At 38.7% G+C, this 24320-nt stretch overlaps 1 protein-coding gene across 2 annotated transcripts in view; it reads left to right on the forward strand.

Moving 5' to 3' along the window:
• The window catches only part of srgap1b (SLIT-ROBO Rho GTPase activating protein 1b), a 35963-nt gene that overhangs the window by 7401 nt on the left and 4242 nt on the right, over positions 1–24320 (forward strand). The window contains exons 2-19 of one of the 2 annotated variants that reach the window (XM_081363053.1): positions 5514–5709; positions 8288–8450; positions 9037–9099; positions 12035–12214; positions 13875–14003; positions 15611–15832; positions 16474–16575; positions 17864–18061; positions 18532–18616; positions 20629–20656; positions 20819–20849; positions 20947–21007; positions 21108–21185; positions 21264–21398; positions 21659–21764; positions 23190–23414; positions 23506–23585; positions 23663–23840. In XM_081363053.1, coding sequence (XP_081219179.1) covers positions 5514–5709; positions 8288–8450; positions 9037–9099; positions 12035–12214; positions 13875–14003; positions 15611–15832; positions 16474–16575; positions 17864–18061; positions 18532–18616; positions 20629–20656; positions 20819–20849; positions 20947–21007; positions 21108–21185; positions 21264–21398; positions 21659–21764; positions 23190–23414; positions 23506–23585; positions 23663–23840 — 2260 coding nt within the window. The remainder of the gene's footprint in view (positions 1–5513; positions 5710–8287; positions 8451–9036; positions 9100–12034; positions 12215–13874; positions 14004–15610; positions 15833–16473; positions 16576–17863; positions 18062–18531; positions 18617–20628; positions 20657–20818; positions 20850–20946; positions 21008–21107; positions 21186–21263; positions 21399–21658; positions 21765–23189; positions 23415–23505; positions 23586–23662; positions 23841–24320) is intronic. The other variant, XM_081363054.1, reaches the window with a different exon arrangement.

Raw genomic sequence — 24320 nt, forward strand, 5'->3', positions numbered from 1 at the left:
GTTCACGAGTGAGGGAAGGATGGAACGGGAGATTGACAGACGGATCGGTGCAGCTTCGGCAGTAATGCGGTCGATGTACCGGTCTGTCGTGGTGAAGAAGGAACTCTCGATTTACTGGTCAATCTACGTTCCTACTCTCACCTATAGTCATGACCGAAAGGACAAGATCCCGGATACAGGCGGCCGAAATGAGCTTTCTCCGCAGGGTGGCTGGGTACTCCCTTAGAGATAGGGTGAGGAGCTCGGTCACTCGAGAGGAGCTCAGAGTAGAGCCGCTGCTCCTCCACATCAAGAGGGGCCAGCTGAGGTGGCTCGGGCATCTGTTCCGGGTGCCTTCTGGACGCCTTCCCGGAGAGGTGTTCCGGGTGCGTCCCACCGGGAGGAGACCCCGGGGAAGACCTAGGACACGCTGGAGGGATTATGTCTTCCGGCTGGCCTGGGAACGCATCGATGTCCCCCCGGAAGAACTGGAGGAAGTGTCTAGGGAGAGGGAAGTCTGGGCGTCTCTGCTTAGACTGCTGCCCCCGTGACCCGGCCCTGGATATGCGGAAGCAGGCGGCGTCTCAAAAAGTCGATTTGTTGTTTTAACTGCATTTACATTCCTGCAGAAAAATTTAGATATTTTGATACATAATGATTCTCAAGACTTTTAAGCAAAGACTCGTCAATGCTTATGAGTTTTTTAGACTGAGAGGAGAGGGAGCGAAAAGTAGAGGCTAAAGGAAAAAGCTTAAGAAGTAAATTTGCTTTAGATAAATAGAAGAGAGCGTGAGAGAAAGAGAGAGGATGAGATGCAGATTAGAAGTCTAAGCAGAAATGGAAAATAATTGGGAAGTGGCAGAATTGTGTTCAGCATGACGTATGTGGTTTTTTAGGGAATAAAAATTTGAGTTACCTTTCTTCCTCATAAATAGGATATTTTTATATTTGTGGAGGGCATACATGTGTATTTTGGTGCTATTGTGGTTTGAGTTCCCATTTTTATGCATCATGTGAATATGTGCAGTGCTGCTGTACAGCATGCCTGCGCACTCCTCACGCTTTCAGGTTGCCGAGCAGAAGCCTTGTTGCCATGGAAACAGTCTGGGTCGGGTGCATGCCGCAGGGTATCAGACATTCTCACCGCGGTCACAAGTTCAAAGGTCAAATATGAGATAGACAGTGACTTGTGAAGACAAAATTGGGAAAAAATTATAAATGGCGATTATTTTTATATCAGTGAGTGGAACAAAGTGTGTATGTTACACTTGTTTGCCAGCAAGTTTGTTATAGTTTCATTTTTCATCTTTCTAATTGTCCATATCCACATCCTCGCAAACTCAGCATGATGTGAATGTTATGTATTTCCGCTCCATCCATATGGACAAACAATGATTTTATATTGTTTTAATTAACCCGGTCTGCCTGTTTTGTGCTTCAAAGGCTTGTGGAAATGAGTCACTGTCTATTTATTTGTAGTTTTGATGCCGTATCAATTCACTTCCAGTTCCGCAGTTGTTTCAAGCTGGTTTTTGCCAGTCAGCTGTTGGTAACTGGTTGGAAACCTGCATAGACACTCTGAATGCACATTGTCCAGATGACAGATGAGCATGGCATCAACATGAGTGCAGGCAGTGGATGTGAGGATGCGCTCCGTTGCAGTCGGATGTTTTCTCCCGTCAGATGTTCTTGAGAACAGCATCGTCGGCGACTGCTGGAATAGTAAAAGACTGCATGCAATTGTCCAATATTTGTCCATTTTAAGATTAGGATATCTGCTCACATGGCAGGTTAATAGGTTATACACACACATATACAGTATGTATATGTGTATATATATGCATATGTGTATATATGTGTATATATATCTATATATATATATATAAAATTTGCATATATATATATATATATATATATATATATATATATATATATATATATATATATATATATACGTACATATACAGTAAATTAGAAGAATATACATTACTGTCAAATCTAAGTTGGCACTGCATCATCTTTTATTTTCAGTCTCTCTGAAAAGCCTGCGTCCAGTTGTCTTATATAAAATCAATCCGCAGAAACATGAAGTGAACAAACGGTCTTACTGACGCGATCCGACTGGAACTTCGTTAAAAAAATAAAATTCATCCACGCATTCTTAATGTTAGGATCACAATAATGGCAATGCAAAGACTGTTTTTCCACAACTTGGAAATGCAAAACGTCTCAGAGGCATCTCTATCCTGTGTTTGCGTCTGTACTACATGACATGCGTGAATCGGTGGGCGGGGCTAAAGAGGCAATGATGTACAAGTAGGCGTTGATCTTTTGTCTCAATATTGTTGAGGTTTGTCTTTTGTCACACTATGATGTGATGTGACAAAATCCGAAACGAGTTGTTTTCTTGCTTGGTTTTAATAAAAGCTGTTTTTGGGCTAACGAGGAAGTCTTGAGTTCTGAAACTCACTGGATATTTTTTATTTTTTATAATACATTGACTTCTTAAATAACAAAAGAAAAGAAAATTTGATTTCTCAATTCATAACCCCTTTAAGGTTCTGTATAGACCCAGTGTAGTTGTCGTTGCATGTCGTTGCAAAAAAGTGCACACTTTAGCTTAAAGGAAAAATACACATGCATCACTCACACCAGGCAGTGGCATTTCATTTACCACATTTATTTTTATAAATCACCTCTGATTCTCTGCTGGATTACAGGCATGTCTTATATTGTATCAAAAGAGTCACCTTGCTCACCATGCCACCATCACTGATTCAGAACACGCAAACACACACACACACACACACACACACACACGTCTCCGATTCTCACAGTCCCTCCCACCCTCCTACACACACACACCCACACACAAAGCTCACGCCAAGCCTGCTGTCTCATCTGTTATTTCGAGCTGGAGAGGCAGTGTGACATTAAACAGTTGGTCTGTGGAGAGAGAAAGAGAGGGGGAAAAGTGTGAGGGAGAAGAAAAGGAGGGAGAGAGCAGGGCTGGTGAAGGGGAACAAGGGAGCGTTATTATTAAAAGCAGTTATTAAAGAAATAGTTTGTCTGAAAATGAAAATTCTGTCATTATCTACTCATCCTCATGGTGTTTGAAATCCAGGCGGATTCAAGATCAGGGGTACAAAATGTAAGAATCAACCATTTAAAAAGACACAGCGGCCTGAATATTTCGGGAGGATTGTCCTAGGGGGAATTTTGGGGTGGTTATGGCCCTGTTTCAAAACCGTATGGCTGTCTTACACTTTCCAAGCAATTACAGATAACAGGCACTGAATATTTTTAAGCTTCAAAAAGGATGCAAAAACAGTCCAAATGGTCCATATGACGTATTCACTTATATTACAGGTCATACAATAGCTTTGTCTGAGCAACATACAGTACCCGAATTTATAATGTAAGTAACTGAAAATCTGTCCTTCTTCCTGGACAAGTTTTGAATTTCTGGGTGCGGGAGGGAAGATACTGAAATGTACGCTGGGAGCGGGAGTACGGAGCCACTGCAGGAAAAAATATGAGATGGAGGGAAAATTATTTGTCAATGCTTTTGCATTCTCTTGCAAATCTTTTCCGTTCCCCAATAAACTATTGTTCCCTCGGAAAACTTTTGTGTTCCTCGAGAAACTTTGTGTTCACTCACAGAGAGCTCAAAATGTTTTGCGAGCGAAGGCAAGTTTCTCGGGGGAATGCAAAACATTTGCGATAGAACTTATTTTTTCTCCCATCTCATTATTTTTCCCTTTACGGGCCTCCATATGGGAGAAATAAATGACTCGTGGGCTCCCGCAAAATATAATTATCTAATAATAACAGCATGCAGAAGTCTATCACTGAAGTGTAGTGTGGGAGGGAATGGGACAAAACGTGAAAGTTTCAGGCAGGAGTGGGATCAAATCTAACATATTTTTGGCAGAAGCGGACGGGAGTGGTACATAATCTTGCAGGATTGAAAAATCCATCCCATGCAGATGTAACAGATGTAATCATCCCATGAAGATGTCTTACTCAACCAGCTCCGAGCGGTATTCGAACCGTGGTCCCAGGTGTAGAAAGTTGGCTTGCTAACAAGGACGCTAAAGACCGCAGCATCTAGTATCAGTCACTGGTGCGCTTCTTGAGATCAGGGGAGTGAGGTTTACACACACAGCTCTTACTGGTCTACATCCGTTACACTCAACCCCTAAACCTCACTCCCATCCGGGTCACGGCACCAAATGTAACCGGTCCTACTCTACTCACTCCGAGCAGCTCTAGCGAGGAGGCTAAAGGCCGCAGTAGCGTCAGTCGCTATAGGCCCTGTCCCAAATGGCACACTTCATATGCACTTTCGGTTTTGTGGACTTACAATGGCTGCCCGTGTCTGTTAAGTCCATGAGATCGTGGGGTGTCCCATTTGTCATTTTAGGTTTCAGAAGGGTTCTCGCGAGCCTCTTGAGGCCAGGGGAGTGAGGTTTACACGTACAGCTCTTACTGGCTTACGACTGTTACACAGGCCTCTAATGAGAGAAATAGTGATAGTCTGAATCGTTTCTATGAAACTTTTCAATTAATAGATTGATCAGGTTCACAACACGAGAATGATTCATTCTCAAATCTGACTCGTGATATTAGATTATCAGTAAATAAAGGCTTAGATTTCAGACTATTCCTCTCACAAAGCTGTCATGTGTCTTCAGAACGGGGTTATTGTCATTAACTAAATTATCTAATTTTTTTAATGAAAATGAGAAATGCTGCCCTGGCAACTGAAATAGGTTTAAGATAAAGCACTAAAAGAACTGAAAGAGACTAAAAGAAACACTAGAAATAAATAAAAACTAAGACTAACTAAAAAAAAAACTAATAAAAATGTCAAAAGCACATAAAATCAAAACCTGAAAATAAAGATTAAAGCTAATTCAAAATAATGAGTGCTTTAATAGGATGTAAGTAATACAAAAATAACACTGCTTCAGAATAATTAGATTAGAACTTTTATGATACATTTGCTTCTGTTTTGAAATGAGTCGGAACAAGTCATTATCCACTGCCTTTTTACGGAAAAGAGCAATGGGTTTGAAAGGACATGAGGGTGAGTAAATGAAGGCAGGTCTTTAATTCCGAGTGAACTATTCCTTTAAGGAAAAGGAGGAGTTTGAGGAGAAGTGGAGATGAGAACTAGGATGGAGAATACTGAATACCTCCTCCCCAATAAACACACACGCTAATCCTCATGGGATACTCCACTCCACTACCTGTTGTCTTGGCAACGGCAGTGAGTGTGATAACCAGTGTGTTGTTAAGGAAGAATCCAGACCGCCTTGTTAGGAGGAAAACCTCTGGTTCAGAGAGCACAACTTCACCCATCAGTGCCCACATTGTGTTCAAGTCACTCTCGAACGTGTCATGTGATGTCAGTTACACTGCAGCTGTCATTAAGTATGAAACACTGTCATTTTAAAAGGCTGCTGTTAATTAGCTAACATCAATTTGTCTGTGTGTGTGTGTGTGTGTGTGTGTGTGTGTGTGAGCAGAGATACGGTCTCAGTTAGTGGAGCAGCAGAAATGTCTGGAGCAGCAGACGGACATGCGGGTTCAGCTCCTCCAGGACCTGCAGGATTTCTTCAGGAAGAAAGCCGAGATCGAGAGCGAATATTCACGCAACTTGGAGAAGCTCGCTGAACGCTTCATGGCCAAAACCCGCAGCACCAAGGACCACCAACAATACAAGTGAGTGGAGATTGTGTGTGTGTGTGTGTGTGTGTGCCATGCTGGAAATGCTCATAAATGATTAAAGATTCGTTTTCTTGAGCCAGATCAGTGGCGAATCATTTTCGTTCAGGTGCCTTTCAATCACCTTCAAATGATTTCTCCCTCCCCGGTTTGTTTGACTGTGGTTTGTGGTGGATTAGGGCGACGTCTGGAATATTTTACCCATGATGCTCCGCAGCTTCATGCTTGAAAAATCAGAGATGGCAGAGGAGAGGCGATTGCTGCGTCTGCTGTAGTTATTGTTTGTGTGTGTGTGTGTGTGTGTGTGTGTGTGTGTGTACAGGCATCTGTGTATTTGCTGTCTCATTAATGCAGATAACATTCTGCTGGGAAAATAGAGTGATGAGGGATGGGTGAGAAAGAGAGAGAGAGAGTTTCACAGTTTCTCTTCTGTTGCATTTCCCCCCTTCGTGCTGGGCACTGTTAGTGTCCTGGTCCTCATGGGGCTGTCCCATCAGATGCCTGCTGAGCTTTGTGATTAGTCACTGGCTGCTGAAGACATTCGCCACTTTGGTCCAAAATGGCTTCCCATTGTCTTTTCGCTACAGCCATTACTAATATAGAAGATCAAGTGTGTGAAACAAAATGGCGTCTTTTACCTCACCTCGGCAGGTGGTAAAGCCATCCTCACTCTCCAAAATAAATGAGCCATTTGCACAGACAAAAATGCTTTGTGATTTTAAACGTAGTTATACATACAGTATATACTACCGTTCAAAAGTTTAGGGTCAGTAAGATTGATTTTATTTAAAGAAATAATTAATAATAATTAATTTAGTGTGCCTTAAGAATTTATTATTCAGTTTGTGAACTCATGCATCAAATATATTATCGGAAAATTTGATGTTAAAATTTTGACATTGAATGAGATTCACAGCAATAACTGGTCATCAGTGGCTTGAACAGATATATTCACTTGGTCATTCATAATGAAGATTTTATGATAACTCTATTTGGTGTTCAGCTGCAGCTCATCACATGGATTTTAAGGGTTGTGGTACATTTGCTTAACACCCTGATTCCTGGAAAGAATGATCCTACCAAGGGCAAACTAGTCTATTCAGTTAATTGCAGCTGAAATCTTCACCGAAGCCTAAGCATTTCGGTGAATAAATTCGGAGAATAAATAAGAAATGGTTCATTAGTGGATTTGGATGACTGCTTGAAAAAAGCCACAGAGCAGCACTCACAAAAACAGCACGCACAGCAAACCTCCGGGCCACCCAGAGAGTCTTACAGCAGAAATGAACATATTCACTTTAAATATCACCAAGAGCTTGTGATTTAAGAGCTTGATATAATATTTGTATATGTAGTACAGTAGGTCACTTAATATATGAATCTGTTCTGTTACTGAATAAATGTAGGTAATACAATCACTCTTTTCAAGTAAAACATTTCAGAAAAAGTTTAATTTTAGAAAACTGCTTGTGTCAAAATCTTAAATGTAACAAATCACGTAAAACTTTTAGTGGAAAATTAAACAACATTTTCTTGAACTTTGATAATTGCCTTAATTTATTTAACAACTGAGAAGAAATTACGTTGTAGAAACTACCTTTTAACTACATATAAAAATCACCTGTCAAGTTCATGAATCTATGCCTGCGAGAGTCAGTTATGTATTATGTACGTTATGTTCTCTGACAGACAGCATGTTGAAGCCGCTCAGGCCGCCATTTTCTCCCTCTTTTCGGAAAACGATGATATATTTAAAACATCAGTTAGTGTGGGTTTTCCAGGAAATGCGTGACTCGCTGGACCTCTGCTTCTCGTATATACTACCGCGTATTGTGCACGTTATTTTTTGACAGACATCGATGCTGTGATATTCAAATGATGTGGATTTGAAAACAGATGGATCGTAAGGTTATAATTATTTATTCAGTGAAGTGATTGATGTCCATGAGTGTGTTATGTCCATGTTTTTAGTTCTTCTAATATTCCAACCGACAGCCAGCCTAAGTTTTTGACAGACATGCTAACATGCATGAGGGATGATGTATTTTTGGGTAATTATTAAACCTCTGGAGATGATCAAAATGTCTTTTTTGCGTAGTTCATTATACTTATGTTACGGAAAGAATTTTATTTCGTGGCTTAAATAAATTACATATAACTCAGAGACTGACATGTTCTGTTTGTTAAAAATGTAACATTCAGATGCAATGATTCAGATGCAAATTCATTGACTTTTAAAAATAAAGTAAAAATTTTACCATGAAAGGAGTGGTTTTGATGTACAAAGTTGTTTTTATTGTCTCTTATAACAAAAATCCTTTATTTAAACCCATGAAAATGCAAATCCTGTTGGGAATAATAGTGAAAAATCACTTTTTAAAACTGTTGTTCCATTATTACCCCATAGCAGGTTTTGAAGATATATATATATATATAATTAGAGGTATTTAAAATTATTCACTTGAATTACTTGCAGATGACAAACACTTGTATTTGTATTTTCATGAGTATTATGTTTGATTATTTTTCCATCGACAATCGACATCTTAAAAACGCACATTTTCATGGCTTGCAGGAAGGACCAGAACCTCCTTTCTCCCGTGAACTGCTGGTATCTGCTGCTGAACCAGGTGAGGAGAGAGAGTAAGGACCACGCCACACTCAGCGACCTTTACCTCAACAACGTCATCACACGCTTCACGCATGTCAGCGAGGACAACATGCGCCTGCTCAAGAAGGTGAGGTCCCTGTCACTACTATAATAGGATGGGATGCACGTATAATTACATCAAAATGAAAGGTGGAAAAAATATGCATTCATTAAAGGTACTGATGGGAGATGAAAATCTCTTGATAATTAAAGTACATTTGTCATTTGGATAAACAAAATGTGAACTTCCTCTTTAGTAATTCTGGTGTTTGCTCCAGGCAGTTTGTTTGACTTCTGTCTGTATAATTACCACAGTCTTAAACTCTTAAACTCACTGCTGTCTCGGACTGTGTGCATGAGTTTTATTGTGATTTTATTTTATGTGGATTCACCATTCATTATTCAGTCTTTGTCTCTGTAGAATCCAACACAGTTGTGTTTTATTTATAGGAACTGAATTTCTTTCTCTGCACAACAACACTTCAGTAGACCGGCACTAATGTAGATTAGAAAAGGGCTGCGTTCACACTGTCCATTAAGTGGACATTTGAGTTGTTTTGATCTATTGTGTTAGTTCAGAATTGACAAAGCAAGGACAGCAATTTCTTGACTGTATATCTGAGTTTGACCCAGCTCGGCCCTTCTTCTCTGTCTCTCTGTTTTTTTGCCCACAGAGCAAAGAGATCATTTTCCAGCTGCAAGAAGACCTGATGAAGATTCTTAACGAACTCTACACGGTGAGCTTGTCTCATTCTCTCTCATCATCCGCTCAATCTCTTTTTGGATTACTTTTTCATCCCATCACTTTGCTGGTGCTTTTCTCTCTCTCATTTTATCATTCCATCAATATATAATTCGCCTCTTCTATCATTGACACTCTCTGTCTCTCGCTCGCCTTCTTCCAGAACTCGACCGTATCGGTTTCATCTATCTTACATGTACTCAATCTAGCATTTCTGCATTACCCTTCACCTTGTGATGACAATTTTCCTTTTGTCTGCAACTTCTGCTGCTGTTTAGTTTTACCCTATCCTGTAGTTGCTGGAAAGACCAGCATAAAATTGACTTATATGGGATATTTTACCCAACTGCTGCCTTTGAAGTGATGGTATTACAGGAACGCATATCAGTAGTTACTATCTTGAGCTGTGATGTAATTTTCGTGCATCTCCAGAGTGATAAGAGTGGCTCAAAAAAAGTATGCAAAAAATGAGTGTTGGTGATGGAAGGTAGCAGATTTGAAATCACAGATTTTTAAAGAGGCCATATTATGCTCTTTTACAAAGTCTTTGGGGACTACTAGAATTATGTAATGCTTGTATGTTAAAAAAAAAATAAAAAATTTTTAATATTTGATATTACTGCTGCACCTCTCTTCCCAGTCTGTCTGTTTAGCTCCTGTCTCTATAAAGCCCCTCCTTTCAAAAAGCAATGTCTTCTGATTGGTCGGCTGGACCAGTGTGTGGTGATTGGTCAAACACTTAAGCCCCTTTCACACAGAGATTCCGGAAAATACACGGATAAAGTGACCCAGGATTTGACCCGGGTTCGTTTGATTTTGGTTCATTCACACTGCCAGTGATTTTCCGGAATCAGAGAATTCTGATGTTGTTCACACACAACCCGTAAAAATCCCGTAAAGACACATGACATTGATGTGACTTGTAATGTCTCAGCAGCGTCTTAAGTTTGTTTATGAGCTGTGATTTCTCTCTCGAGAAACCACGCTTGTGCATTTTTTTCTCTGATTCGATCATAAACTTGCGCATTACGTACCGTTTCACAGTTGGCGAACGATCCCGGCTTCAGCGTCATCACTACGACAGGCATTCTTACGGCTTTTGTTCACACAGCGCACGTTCCGGGACTGAACACGGCAATGTTACTAGGTCCCCAATCCGGCATCGATCCCGGCATCAATCCCGGGTCGTGTTTGCGTTCACACAGAAGGCGTTCTGGCAATTTCCCGGCAATTTGCCGGGATCATCGTGTTGTGTGAAAGGGGCTTTAGAGTGTGTTACTTACTCCCCTTACCATAACCGCAAGTTTCAACACACTGCTAACTAACTCAACAAGGCCCCGCCCCTTTTTTGTGTATTCCTTTGGCGGGAATTATTTTAAATGTGTAATATTGTGACTTGTCAAGACTACAATAGAGATGTTTCAGGGAGTTCAGAAATGGTGCGCTCTTGATTTAGAAAATAACTCCCTTTAGAGTGACTGTAACTTTGCAGACCTTTTTCATGCTCAAGCAGCAACATTACACACTAAAGAAAGTTAAAAATGTAATTAATCAAATGCTTTGATTAATAATTCACAATAAGATTAATAAAATGCAATTAGAAAATATGGTATGGAAAAATATTGAAGATCCTAAAATAGAAATTGTACTTGTCTGTAATTGTTTTTATGTGCAGTTGTGAATATCTGACCTGAATATAAGCTTGTCTGACAGGCCTGAAGTCTTAAAAGCCAGAAGCTCTTGCATAAATAACCTTGATAAAACAAAAACACGCAGCACACATTAGGTCTGTCAGCTGAGCTTACCGCTTACATAAGGAACGCACAATAAAATTGAGATGAATTCTCTGAACCAAAGTACTCAGAGTTCAGGAAGTTTCCACCCCTGCACTGCAACCCTCATGTAAGCAGTTTTGCGTCCTTGTTGAGATGGATTTACATCAGAGTACGAGAGTGGGACAGGGAGCATGTTGCATGATTTAGCATGTAGCAAGGAGTGTTTTTTTTGACAGTCTTGGCATTTTCTGCAAAAATTATTTTGATCCACCACAGCCCAAAATACAATTACATGTCTGCATGAATTCCCCAAATGTTAACACAGTGTTTATAGACTATTAGCAGTCCGAATAAAAGAAAGATGCAATTTGTGAAATATTACTGGAAAGACAACAAACATGAATACAAAATCCTGTCAGATTGCAGTCACTCCATTACAAACATGCATGACAGATATTTATGAATCAGATTAACTCAATAGAGTGCAACACTGTGTTGGTTCCGGGAGTATTTTTTCCATTCATTTCGCCCATAGGGATTTTAAAAGTCTTTGTTAAAGTGTTATAATCCATGAACCAAATCAACCAGCTACGAGGTGAATCATAATAACATCACAGACTTTGATTCGAAGCAAAAAAGTATTTGAAAATTGGACAACGGCTTTAGTGAGGGAAATAACTACAATCCCATGAAACATTGCAAACTACATATTCGAATTAAAAACGCCATAGAAATATAAAACTACCCATTTAAAAATATTGATTATATATAAACAATATATTTTAAGTTGGTTGCAAAATATGCATGCAAATATTGAAGTATTTTAGTTGGTTTTATGGAAGTGGGCGGAGCTAAAGGGCTTTTTTGGTGCATTTTGCTTGTCATGACTGATTGGTGGAATTTTCTGTACAGCATCATGGGTAATGTAGTTTTTCACCATGATTTCTTCTGTTAAACATGATTATTTTAAAAATAAGTTGAAATCATGTGGGCTAACGGCTTTAACAGAAAAGTGCCATCAAAAACCAAGTCTGTCTTTAAAGGTTTATAAGTTAAAAATCAGTTTCCCTATGGAGAAAATTAATGTTTTTACTTCCGGAATCTGACTGAGGGATTGTGGGTAATGTAGTTCCCTGGCTGCTCTGCCCCCTGCAGGTGATGAAGACGTATCACATGTATCACACTGAGACTCTAAGTGCAGAGAATAAGCTGAAGGAGGCAGAGAGGCAGGGCGAACGACAAGGCCGAGGCGGAGAGGCCGTCTTCAGTCTGCGCACCGAAGATCGCCACCAACGGCGCAACGCTGCTCGCAAGATTCAGAAGATGAAAGAGAAGGTGTGTTCCAAATCTTTGGCTTTTTGCATTTTTCTGATGTTGTTCAAGGGGTCTTTATTTGTTCTACCTTGAGATTTGGGTAACACTTTATTTTGTTGGTCCCTTTTGAACTTTCTGTTGACTATAAGTAACTTTTTAACTACATGTCAACTGTCATTAGAGTATTAGTAGACTGTCTGCTTAATATCTGCTAACTCTTTATTGTGATGGTCCTCCAACAGACATTTTACTGACTAAGTAACTAATAATAACTAATGTCAACTTATTCTAACCTTAACCCTACCAGTCTACTAATACTCTACTAACACTCTAATGAGAGTTAGTAGACATGTACGTCGTGCAGTGTTACTTACAGTCAACAGAATGTGTTTGGGATCATCAAAATAAATTGAAACCGACTTTTGTTGTTTGCAATCTAAGAGTGTATTATGCACTATGCAAATGAGATTCCTTGAATTTTAATGTGCCAGATGTGTTTCCAGAAATAGAGAGCAAAGTTCATTTGTCTTGATGAAATACTGTGAACTGGAGTTCTGGAGTAATTTGGGGGACATTATGAGGGAATCATTTCTGATTTATGGACAACCAACTGAAAAACGAGCCTATTTTGTTGGTCTTATTGGTTTAGGTGATTTGATGCTTCATTATAATGATGCTTCTGAAGATTTACTGGGGATTGCTTGGTTTATTTAATGCTATATTAATATCATTTTTTTATGTCGTTGAGCTGAAATACATTTTAATGGCAATGCTTTAATCTATAATTTTTTAGCACAGCTACAGCATGTGCAAGCGGAACATATTTATAGAAATGGGGAGAGAGAGAAAAAAGCAAAGGAGAGCGGCCATTTTGCAAACCATTCTGTATTTGAAAACCATGTTTAAGGCACAAAATGGTTATTTCACAGTTTCCACATCAGTATACAGTAAACTAACCCAGGTGACTATGATGTCAGATTGTGTAAATAGAGCAGGAGTCTCTCTTCAGCACATACTCCCCCATGGCACACTGTGTGTTCACTACAGTTTGATACTGAATTCATTTTTCTCTTCATAAGGGGGAAGAGAGGTTAGAATGAGCAATGGTTACAGGATTGGACAGAATAGGTGGACAGGATATCCCGATGGACAGAGACAACAGTGTATAGCAAGCATATTTCCGAGGCATAGCAGGAGCATAAAACCGTTTGGTCACATATATCATAAATGTTTGTGTGTGTTTATACACTGCGGCCCGAAACACACCCCAAATTCAAATTGAATGCAAATTCAACATAATATTTATAAAATTTAAACTGCTACTATATTGACACTATAGCTCTGTACTGTTGATAAAGGACTTGAATGTTTAGGATCCTTGCTTGATTTAATGATAATGTTGCTTTAAAAGATCTGTGGGTATTACCAACAGTCATGGACTTTAATTAAAGGAGCAATTACATTTACAGAGAAGCAGACGCAAGCCAAGCCTCACTGTGAACACACTGGCACTAGAAACAAGTTATATAATATAATTATATAATTATAATTATATAACCATATAATTATCTGTCAATAAAAACATTTTATCTTCTTGCCTTGATGGAGATATAGCACTTACTAAACACTTTGTCCTTCTCTCTGTCCTTAACCTCTCCGTCTTTTTCTTTTTTTCCCCCAGCGCCAAGCCAAGTATTCAGAGAACAAACTGAAGGTTATGAAAGCTCGGAACGAGTATCTCCTGACTCTGGAGGCCACGAACGCTTCTCTGTTTAAATATTACATCCACGACCTGTCGCATTTGATTGACGTGAGTATCTGATTACGAATCGCCGCTTGCGCAGACTGTGAATCCACGGCAGGAAATTGCCACTGCATGAAGGGCACAGTGTTATGGTTGTGTTTATTTGCTTTTTTACCAAGCACAGTAATGAATTATAGTCCTGATTAATAATCACTAATTAAGGCAGCCTCCACTGCCTTTAATTAGAGACAAACGCACCCTGTAACAGGCAGGATGGGATGGAGATTAAGCCTTTAATTACGAGCACAGGCCACGTTTGGAGGGGAATGCTAGCATGCTAGTTACTGCTTACTGCACAGTATAAGGACAATTCACACTGTACTGACCATAGACTGTAAAAAATGGTACTGACAGACGCAGACCAACGAAAACAAGCTCCGACAGGGGTAACACACTGATCCGACAAAACCTGACGAAGTGTCTTTTGCCGTCTGTCGGTGTGGTGTGAATTGGCCTATATACTGTCCTGAAATTATTTTAAATATAGTATGCAGTGATAAACATGTTAAACAGTAGGATGCTACATTGTCACATGACCTTAGCACATCGACATAATGTATATCACACTGTATATATTCACATAGTACGCACCATATAATATACAATACACTATTTATACACAGTTTATGCCATATGATATACTTTATACCATTTTGTCCATCCATCCATCCATCCAACTATGCCATTCTATCTATCATTTTGTCATTCTATCAATCTAACTCTCGTTCTATCTATATATTGATCTATGGATTCATCCATCATTCGATCTATCAAACAATTGTTTTATATAACACACACAGAGTATATTTTTATTAGACTCCAACATATGCCATACTGTATATATCATATTAAATACTATATACCGCACTATATACAGTATAGATACTGTATATATATATATATGCCATATTATATACTAAATATGCACACACAGTATATTCTGCAGTATACATTGAGATATACACTATATTTTTGATTAATTCATCACTCAGAAAATGGAAGGTCAATTTGTGTGCATTGCATTGTGGGATAGAGTGTCCCATGTAGTGTGCTCTAGTTGTGTAGCAGTTCATCAGAAAATCTGCAAACCTAATGCATACTAATTTATAGGATGCTATTGAGGATCTCGGACACTCGATCTAGTGCACAATGAGGCCGGGAGAATCCTGGGTAGTTCAGAGAGGAGCCGTTTCTCACGCGGGCCGTCCCTGCTCCTCGGTTTGCTGTGTGTGTTGTTTTGCTCATTAGAGTTTGCAGCGGGCTGATCGTGGTCAGCAGTATCTGGCCGATCGGAGCGCTGCGTCTCACTGACCTTCACAGAGGTCAAACCTGCACACACTGAGATAAAGACAGCAGGAGAATCTGTGTCCGTGGGTGGCTAAAAGAGAGAGAGATTGTGTGGGGGTGGTAAAGCGAGATACGGTAAAAGCCTGTATGAAAACCCTTCAAATTAACCCTGAGAACAGAAGCCGTGGAGGATAATTTCTAGATAAGCGTTTTAAGGTAATGTTTTATCCATCATAATCGGTTTTGAGTGACAGCTCTACACAAATCCACACTATTCATGTTCTTTTCTCTATGAAAATCGATTGCATGTGTCTGTGTTTTTACAGTGTTGTGACCTTGGCTATCACGCGGGCCTGAGCCGGGCGTTGAGGACCTACTTGTCGGCAGAATACAGCATGGAAACCTCTCGCCACGAGGGCCTGGATATTTTGGAGGGGGCCGTGGAGGGGCTGGACCCCGGTAGTGACCGGCAACGCTTTATGGAGACTCACCCCACAGCGTTCACCCCTCCTGCACGCTTCAACTTTCAGCCACACATGGGAGACCAGGTCACACGCCACCTAGTGTCCACTGCATATTTGCATTCACAAAACAATATCATGAGGCTTTACTCTTCTGTGTAGGAAAGGAAGGGAGGGTTGCTAATGCAGTGACTCTTACTGTCCTTTTATATCTTCATAATTTGGCTGAAAAAAAAAAAAGGATTTTATCTACAAACATAAAATTGTTTATTCACATTGATTTTGACTGTCCTGTGTTTGATTGGATCATAAACTGTGGTTTTATCTAAATGGGAAGAGAGAAAAAATTATACATTAGATTATGATTATACAATATATAATTTTTTAATTATATTATATCATATAATATTATTATTATATCATAATTTTCATAAATCATATGGTCTATTTTATTATATTTTTTATATTTTATTTTATAAAATAGTAATTAAAAATTAACTTCGCTAATCGCAGTTATTTGTATGACAATTAATCTTCAGCACAAAATTCATGATCATGGTCGACTTTTTTTATCCATTTCTTCCTATCGTTTTCTGTACTTTCTTTACCATCCATGTCCTTGAAAATTTCCAAAAGGCCAAAATAATATTTATAAAAAGATCAAATGATTTATTTGTTCTACCGAGCGGTTTCTGTAAAGTGTGTATTTATGCGTGTTGATATTTCAGGTGAGTCAAATCACAGCACTGCCGCAGGTGCAAGCCGAACTCCTCCTCCGGTTCCAGCAGCTGCAGTCGCGCCTCTCTACACTGAAGATCGAAAACGAGGAGGTGAGACACACACACACACACACACACACATCCCTTCCTCTCGAATGAGCACCTCAGCAGCTGCGGTTCCCCCACTGAGGATAAAGAATGAGATGACAGGCGTACACACCTTCTCCATTTCTCCTTTCCCCTCTCTCGCTCCTTCTGTCTTTGTCGTCAGGCACTATATATGCATACCAGCACACTCCTTCAAAACTACAGGCACATTCGTACATATTGTTTCCATCTTCTCCGTCTCTGTTGGAGTGCGTGGTTGTTTATCGCTGGTTGTTGGCAGGCCAGCTGTTTCCTGCAGCTCTCAGCATGTGAAGGACAGAGCAGAAGTGCTGATGAACGCTGTATTACTGCAGTGAGTTTCGACTGTAGAGACGGGTGTGTGTGTGTGATCTTCCTCTATCCCTGCTTCTCTGGATGGCTATGGACCAATTACTGATTACAGTGTGTGATTGTCACAAAACAAGAAGCACCACTATTGTACTATTAGCTTGGTTGGTTGGACATGATAATACTAATTTATTTGATCAAACATAACAATAATTATTACAATTTAAAATAAGTGTTTTCTGTTTTTATATTTTAAAATTGAATTTATTCCTGTGGTGCAAAGCTGAATTTTACTCCAGTCTTCAGTGTCACATGATCCTTCAGAAATCATTCTGATATGATGATTTGCTGTTCAAGAAACATTTTTTTTTTTATCATCAATGCTGAAAACAGTTGTGCGGCTTCATATGTTTGTGGAAACCATGATACTTTTTCTTAGGATTCTTTGATGAATAAAAAGTTCAAAAGAACAGCATTTATTTGAAATAAAAAAATCTTTTTGATTAATGTAATGCAGCCTTGTCGAATAAAATACATTAATTTATTAAAAAATATATAAAAAAAATGACTGACACCAATCTTTTGAAGAGAAGAATGTCAAAAACATTATTGCTTCTAAATAGATTTACAAATTTTAATCTCACTGCAAATTATTTTAGATATTCTCTGAAAGAAAGCTATCCTAAATTTGTTATCATCTAAATTAACTCTTAAAATTATTTAACAACACAACAATCTGTGAATAGAATACATTAGCTTACATAAATGTAAGGGTTTGATCAGGCAGGAAAATGCTCCTAATTTTGGACCCCATTTACACCTGTATTTTGACCACTTGTGAAATATGAAAATAAGGTGTAAACCTAAAAATAAGGTGTTGGATTAAAATGAATAAAATGTGCTAATCATTCAATGCAATAGTATGGCGCCACCACTTCTATAACTCTCGATGTTCCCTCTGAAGGTGAAAAAGACGTCGGAGGCTACTCTCAGCACTATCCAGGACATGGTGAATATGGAGGACTACGACGTGTCCGAGAGCTTCCAGCACAGTCGCTCCACTGAGTCGGTCAAATCCAGCGTATCAGACACTTACCTCAGCAAACCCAGCCTGGCCAAGAGACGCGCCAACCAGCAGGAAACAGAGCTCTTCTATTTCACAGTAAATGCTGGCTCACACACAATCCTTCAGACAGAGCCTGTTTTGGAAATATCCCTGTCTGGCTTAGATTAAGCCAGGATTCGGCCTTAGTTTAATTATGGCATTTAAGTAGCCTTAGAAAAAAATATTACTGGTGTGCTTCTGCCAGTGCAAGTTACGTCCATCTCAAACATGCATTTTAGTCTAGGACTAAAGTCTGTGAAACGGGGGATAGTGTTTAATAAGAGATATACTCATATCAGACACACAGTATTTATCCTCCTTGCTTCACACTTCACAGCCGATGATCTGTTCACACTGTAGTTTTGTAGCATTGTGACCCCTGGATCAATGGTCTTGTTTTAGCCTAAAGCAACGCCAGTATCTTTAAACTTAGTTTATGGCTACTGAAGGATGACCAGGACTAATTAGATCATTAATTTCCAGTGTAACTGGATTATTATTGACTGTGTGCATTTGTTTGGCTGCAGAAACTGAAGGAGTATCTGGAAGGCAGTAATCTTATCGCTAAACTACAAGCCAAACACGACATGCTGAAGAGAAGCATAGCTGAAGGTGAGCACTTTTCTCAATGTATTATAAAATCATTTTATTTATCATTGTATAATATTACTACTACTACTACTAATAATAATAGTAATAATTATTATTATTAAAAAAAAAATTGTGCATCTTAAGCCAAAAATTCCAATGATGTAAGACACTTGAGTCGGTTCATGATCGATTTTGAGTTTTTGATCACTGTAGCGCCCCCTATTGACTGATTCGTCCGAGTCCTTGTATCTGAGTAGCGAGCAAGACTATTACCATCTGACCAAGATTCAAGTCTCTAGGCCTTACGGTTCGGTCTGCCTGATCAGTTTTATGGCAGAATAATAATACTAAAAATCCTAACATAAACAATAGGGTTTCAGTTCAATTCAGTGGTTCCCAAATTTCTTTAGAGTGGCGTATCCGCTGAGGCATTTAACGTCATTCTGCATCTCTTCCAATTAGACTGCACACCATCCATCCATCCATCCATCCATTCATTCAGTAACAAAGCAAGTGACTGTATTCATGAATGAGTCATTGAATCATTGACTCTCCCGATTCGTTCAAAGCCGCGGATTCGTTCACTAAGTTCTGCTATGGCTTTTTATTATTTTGTTGCAAAATAGAGCAAACAATACTGACAATACAATAACCTATCATATGCACGCTGCTTGTGTGGATGCAGTCAGTTGAGACCTCAAAGGATGAGGTAAATTGAATGGATGTCACGTATTTGACCTTTTGCGGCACTACCATTTTCCTGTTTTTATATTTTGCATGTTGTTTTAAGGCACGGTGGAATGAAATTAACGCAAATCTCAGAATTATGTTTGCGTACCCCTTCTGTCACCTCACGTACCTCAGTTTGGGAACCACTGCCCTAATTAAGTCCACAGTCCGATTACATTTACCTTAAAGGGTAAGTTCGGTATTTTACACTTAAAGCCCTGTTTACAGATAGTTTCTGATGAAATAGAACGGTTAAGATTAAAATTTTGACACATGCTGCTGTCCCGAGAATTTTAGGTTTCTTTCGCTTTCCCCCCCACCTCCAGAATGGGTGTATAGGTGCACTCGAACATATCCTTCCTAAAACGCATTAAACTTTCGTTTACAAAGAGATGAAACTCACCGAGTGGTCAGGGGTGTTCACTGATATGCTCATACAAAAATCGCTGCAAAATATGCTTTCCAACAGGTTTTATCGTAGTTTCTTCTGTGTATTCAATGAAATGCCAGTGGTTTGCTTGCAATTGGCAAAGGTGCATTATCGCCACCAACTGGGCTGGAGTGTCTATTATTCAAGCTCTCAACCTACGGGTGTGAGACGTTTGGAAAAATAGATCCACAGTTTTACAACGAATGGTAAAACACCTGTTGGAAAGCATCTTTTGCAGCGATTTTTGTGTGAGCATATCAGTGAACACCCCTGACCACTCGGTGAGTTTCATCTCTTTGTAAACGAAAGTTTAATGCGTTTTAGGAAGGATATGTTCGAGTGCACCTATACACCCATTCTGGAGGTGGGGGGGGGAAGCGAAAGAAACCTAAAATTCTCGGGACAGCAGCATGAGTCCAAATTTTAATCTTAACCGTTCTATTTCATCAGAAACGATCTGTAAACAGGGCTTTAAGTGTAAAATACCGAACTTACCCTTTAAATGTGTAATGTAATGGATTATGTTGATAACTACAATTTTTGACATGTAATTTGGAATCAATAACTGAATACAAATCGTACGTAATCCAGCTCTGAATATGTATTTAAAGAGTACAGTACATGCAGTTTTACATGCCGAAATAGCAAGTCATAAATTGTATCAATTTAACATTTGCCATAAAATGTGTATTGCTTTACCATTCACACTAGTCAGGTTTATATAAAAAGGATCCATCTGAATAAAACCATAAATAAATAATCTGTTCACCATTTTAAATAACATAATGAAGAGAAAGTGCCATTATTTGAGATTTTATAGGAGTTCCGTTTGTGATAAGTGAAATGTCGTCTAATATAATATCTATGTCCGCAGGATACAGATCAGACATCATGACAACCAGGTATATCTCATCATTTATGTGTCTGACCTTCTTTTTAATGCCCTTTTTACATCTACTGCTCTGAATCACAAGGTCCTCTTGATATTTGTAAAGGTTCTCATGACCTTTTTGAATGCTAAAACTGGTTTTAGTTGTCGCTCACTCTTTTTTTTATCCACTCAGCCGCCGACGAAACTCCCATAGTAGGCACCAGGTAACGGCCTTTTACCAGCACGCATGTTTCACATTAACTTCCATGGGCTTTTAATTAACTTTCATGGGATTTTTGATATGTTTTTATCTGCGCACAGGATTCTGGGAAGGCCATCCCTCTGATTGTAGAAAGCTGCATTCGCTTTATTAATCTATACGGTGAGGAATGTGTATAATCTGATGAATAATGCAAAAATTTAATCCATCAAACACACATATACTGTATGCATCCATGTTGTGATTATTATTTGATTTTCAGGTCTGCAACATCAGGGTATTTTCAGGGTTTCAGGGTCACAGGTGGAAGTCAATGACATCAAGAACTCTTTCGAACGAGGTTTGTGAACACAGTCATCGGATCATCTATACATATACACACCTTGGATACACTCTCATCTTAGTGACTGTTTCCCAGGCAACGACCCCTTGACTGACGAGGAGAACAACCATGACATTAACTCGGTAGCGGGCGTGTTGAAAATGTACTTCCGCAACCTGGACAACCCGCTTTTCCCCAAGGAGAAGTTCAACGATCTCATCGCCTGCGTCCGTGAGTGCACGTTTTCCCCCTGCGTTCATATATGCGCATGTATGTGAATGAAGCAGGATGGAGGAAGGAAAGGTGTGTGTGAGAAATGGTGGCACAAGCATTCGGGAAATGACAGGGTGCTAAGTACTCGGGTTTCCTGGGGAGATTGGACAGCTGGTGTCTTTTCATGCATCTATAAAAGAGTCACTGCCTGTTTTTGAGCGCATGGGACGTCTGATTTTCCTTGTTTATGATCTTGCGTGTTCGTGTGCCTTCAACAGGAACTGAGAGTTTGTACGAGCGTGCCCTCTCCATCCGTAAGATCTTGACCATAACACCGCGGCCAACACTAGTGGTCATGAGATACCTGTTTGCATTCCTCAACCAGTGAGTATTCCTGCACATATTAATGTAGTTATCCAATTGAGGACATGCTCTTATGGAAGCTTATTTTCTTCTGAGATTATTTCTCACAATTGCAAGTTTATATCTCACGATTCTTACTTTATTTCTCGCAATTCAGAGTTTATAACTCGCACCTCAGAAGATTCCGAATTAAGTTTGAGATATGAACTTGCAATTCTGATAAAAAAGTCTGAATAACTGACGAGATATAAACTCGCAATTCTGATAAAAAAGTCTGAATTAATTATGAGATATAAACTCGCAATTCTGAGGAAAAAAAACGCAGAATTAATTATGAAATATAAACTCGCAATTCAGAGAAAAACTGAATTGATTATGAGATATAAACTCGCAAAATGTCAGAATTATGAGGTCGCAATTACCTTTTTTATTTTGTGGTGGAAACAATCTTCCATATAGACATCTGTATAATTACTAAATATTATAATTTAGTATAAATCAGTTTTATTTTGGTATCATTGACATGCAGTTATTTTTATTAATATTTTAGGTTTTCATTTTAAGTTTACTTAAAGGTTTAAAATGTGTATAGTTTTTATTTTATTTTTTATTTCAGTTTGAGTTATTTTAGTAATTCAACTTAAACTTATTAAATAAGAAAAGTTGCCTTGACAGCTAGCTGAAATAAAATAACTTTTAAGTTTTTATTTTATTTTATTTGCATTAATGCTTATTTTATTTCATTTATATAGTTTTTTATGATTTTGATTTTATTTAATGATAATGCCCCTATATATATATATATATATATAGATAAAATTTATTTTTTATTTTTTATATATATTTATTTTATAAATTAAACACTAAGGCTAAAAGAAAATAGGGAGCGCAAAATAAAAATTAAGCATTTTTTAGGGATTACGGTCATCAAACCTTTGATAGGTCAGATGTCATTTAAATTTAATACACAAACACATATGCAACTTTTGAATGTGTAATAACTGTATAAATTAATTTGCCAGTGAAAATGCTACCATAAAAAAAGAAGAAGAAAAAAAAGACATTTTACACTTATATCTACTTCTAAATCATAGAAGTCTTCGGATGTCCTCAAAGGAATGTTTTGCCAGATTTAGACTTGTGTTTACAGATTTGTCCCTAAAGTGTAGCTAATTAAACCCACATGGACACTTTTCCATCTAATACTTATGCAAAAGCTCAAGTGTCTCACTGAATAGGAGAAATGCAGCTAAACTAAGCATCCATTTTCACACCGGAAATTAAAAGCTCTCCCACACCTCCATGCCGTGAGAGACAGACAGAGGGAGGGTGGGAGCGTGTTGTGTAAAGGTGCAAAGACAAAAAGTGCGATATGGATTTATGACTCAATCTGATTGAGAATGCATAATTATAGCAATGCACTCTTGGGTTTATTTCCCATCACAGCTTGTCCCAGTATAGTGACGAGAACATGATGGACCCTGGAAACCTGGCCATTTGCTTCGGCCCGACTTTGATGCCGACCCCGGACCTTCTGGACCAGGTTTCATGTCAGGCGCATGTCAACGAGATCATCAAGACCATCATCATTCACCATGAAACCATCTTCCCTGACACCAAAGAGCTGGAGGGACCCGTTTATGAGAAGTGCATGAGCAATACTGAGTACTGGTGAGTGCTTAACTGATTACCAATATTAGTACTGACATGGTTTAAAGTGTATTGCATGTTGAAAATCTTTTTGCGTCCTTTATCCTCAAAGTGAAAGTCCGTACAGTGAACCTGGAGCGTTTGAGGAAGGGGAGCAGGATGGAGGGACAGAAACACAGACGAGTGAGGAGGGTAATTAAAATGCTTATCGTCGCTTATTTTTTCTTATTCCCAAAAATGCAAATCATTTTCAAATGTCTGCCTTTCAGAGGGTGAGCCTGTGGAGGCAATGGCCAAGTTTGACTACGTGGGACGATCTGGACGGGAACTCACCTTTAAAAAAGGCGCCACTCTGCTGCTGTTCCAGAGAGCGTCTGAGGACTGGTGGGAGGGACGTCACAACGGCACTGACGGACTCATCCCACACCAATACGTCACGCTGCAGGAGTGAGTTCATACTGTACACTTCATCTACAAAGTGATGGCAACAAAATAGATGGAAAATCGATTATAAATTTAGAATGTTTTTATATTTGCATATAACATTCCTTACAAAAAAAGTACAATAGCAACCAAAGATTGTTGTTACACTTAATTCAATTAATACGGGAACTCCGTTATACAGTTTGAGAAGTCACTTGTTAAATTATTTTACAGTGGTGACTAATTCCCACTTTACTGTAATGCTCTAAAACCACAGAAAATTAACATGATGACTTCTCTACACAATATGAGAAGTTATTTTTATATATAGTATATTTTATTTTATTTTACTTTACTTTTTTATTTGACTTTTTCTTCATTTTTATTTGACTTTATTTGATTTAATTGAATCTTTTACTTTACTTTTTATTTTTTATTTTACTACTTTTACTTTACTTTTGTTTTAATTTAATTTATTTTATTTTATTTTACTTTAGTTTACTT

This window comes from Scardinius erythrophthalmus, assembly GCF_964197995.2.
Source record: "Scardinius erythrophthalmus genome assembly, chromosome: 4".
Lineage (NCBI taxonomy): Eukaryota > Metazoa > Chordata > Actinopteri > Cypriniformes > Leuciscidae > Scardinius > Scardinius erythrophthalmus.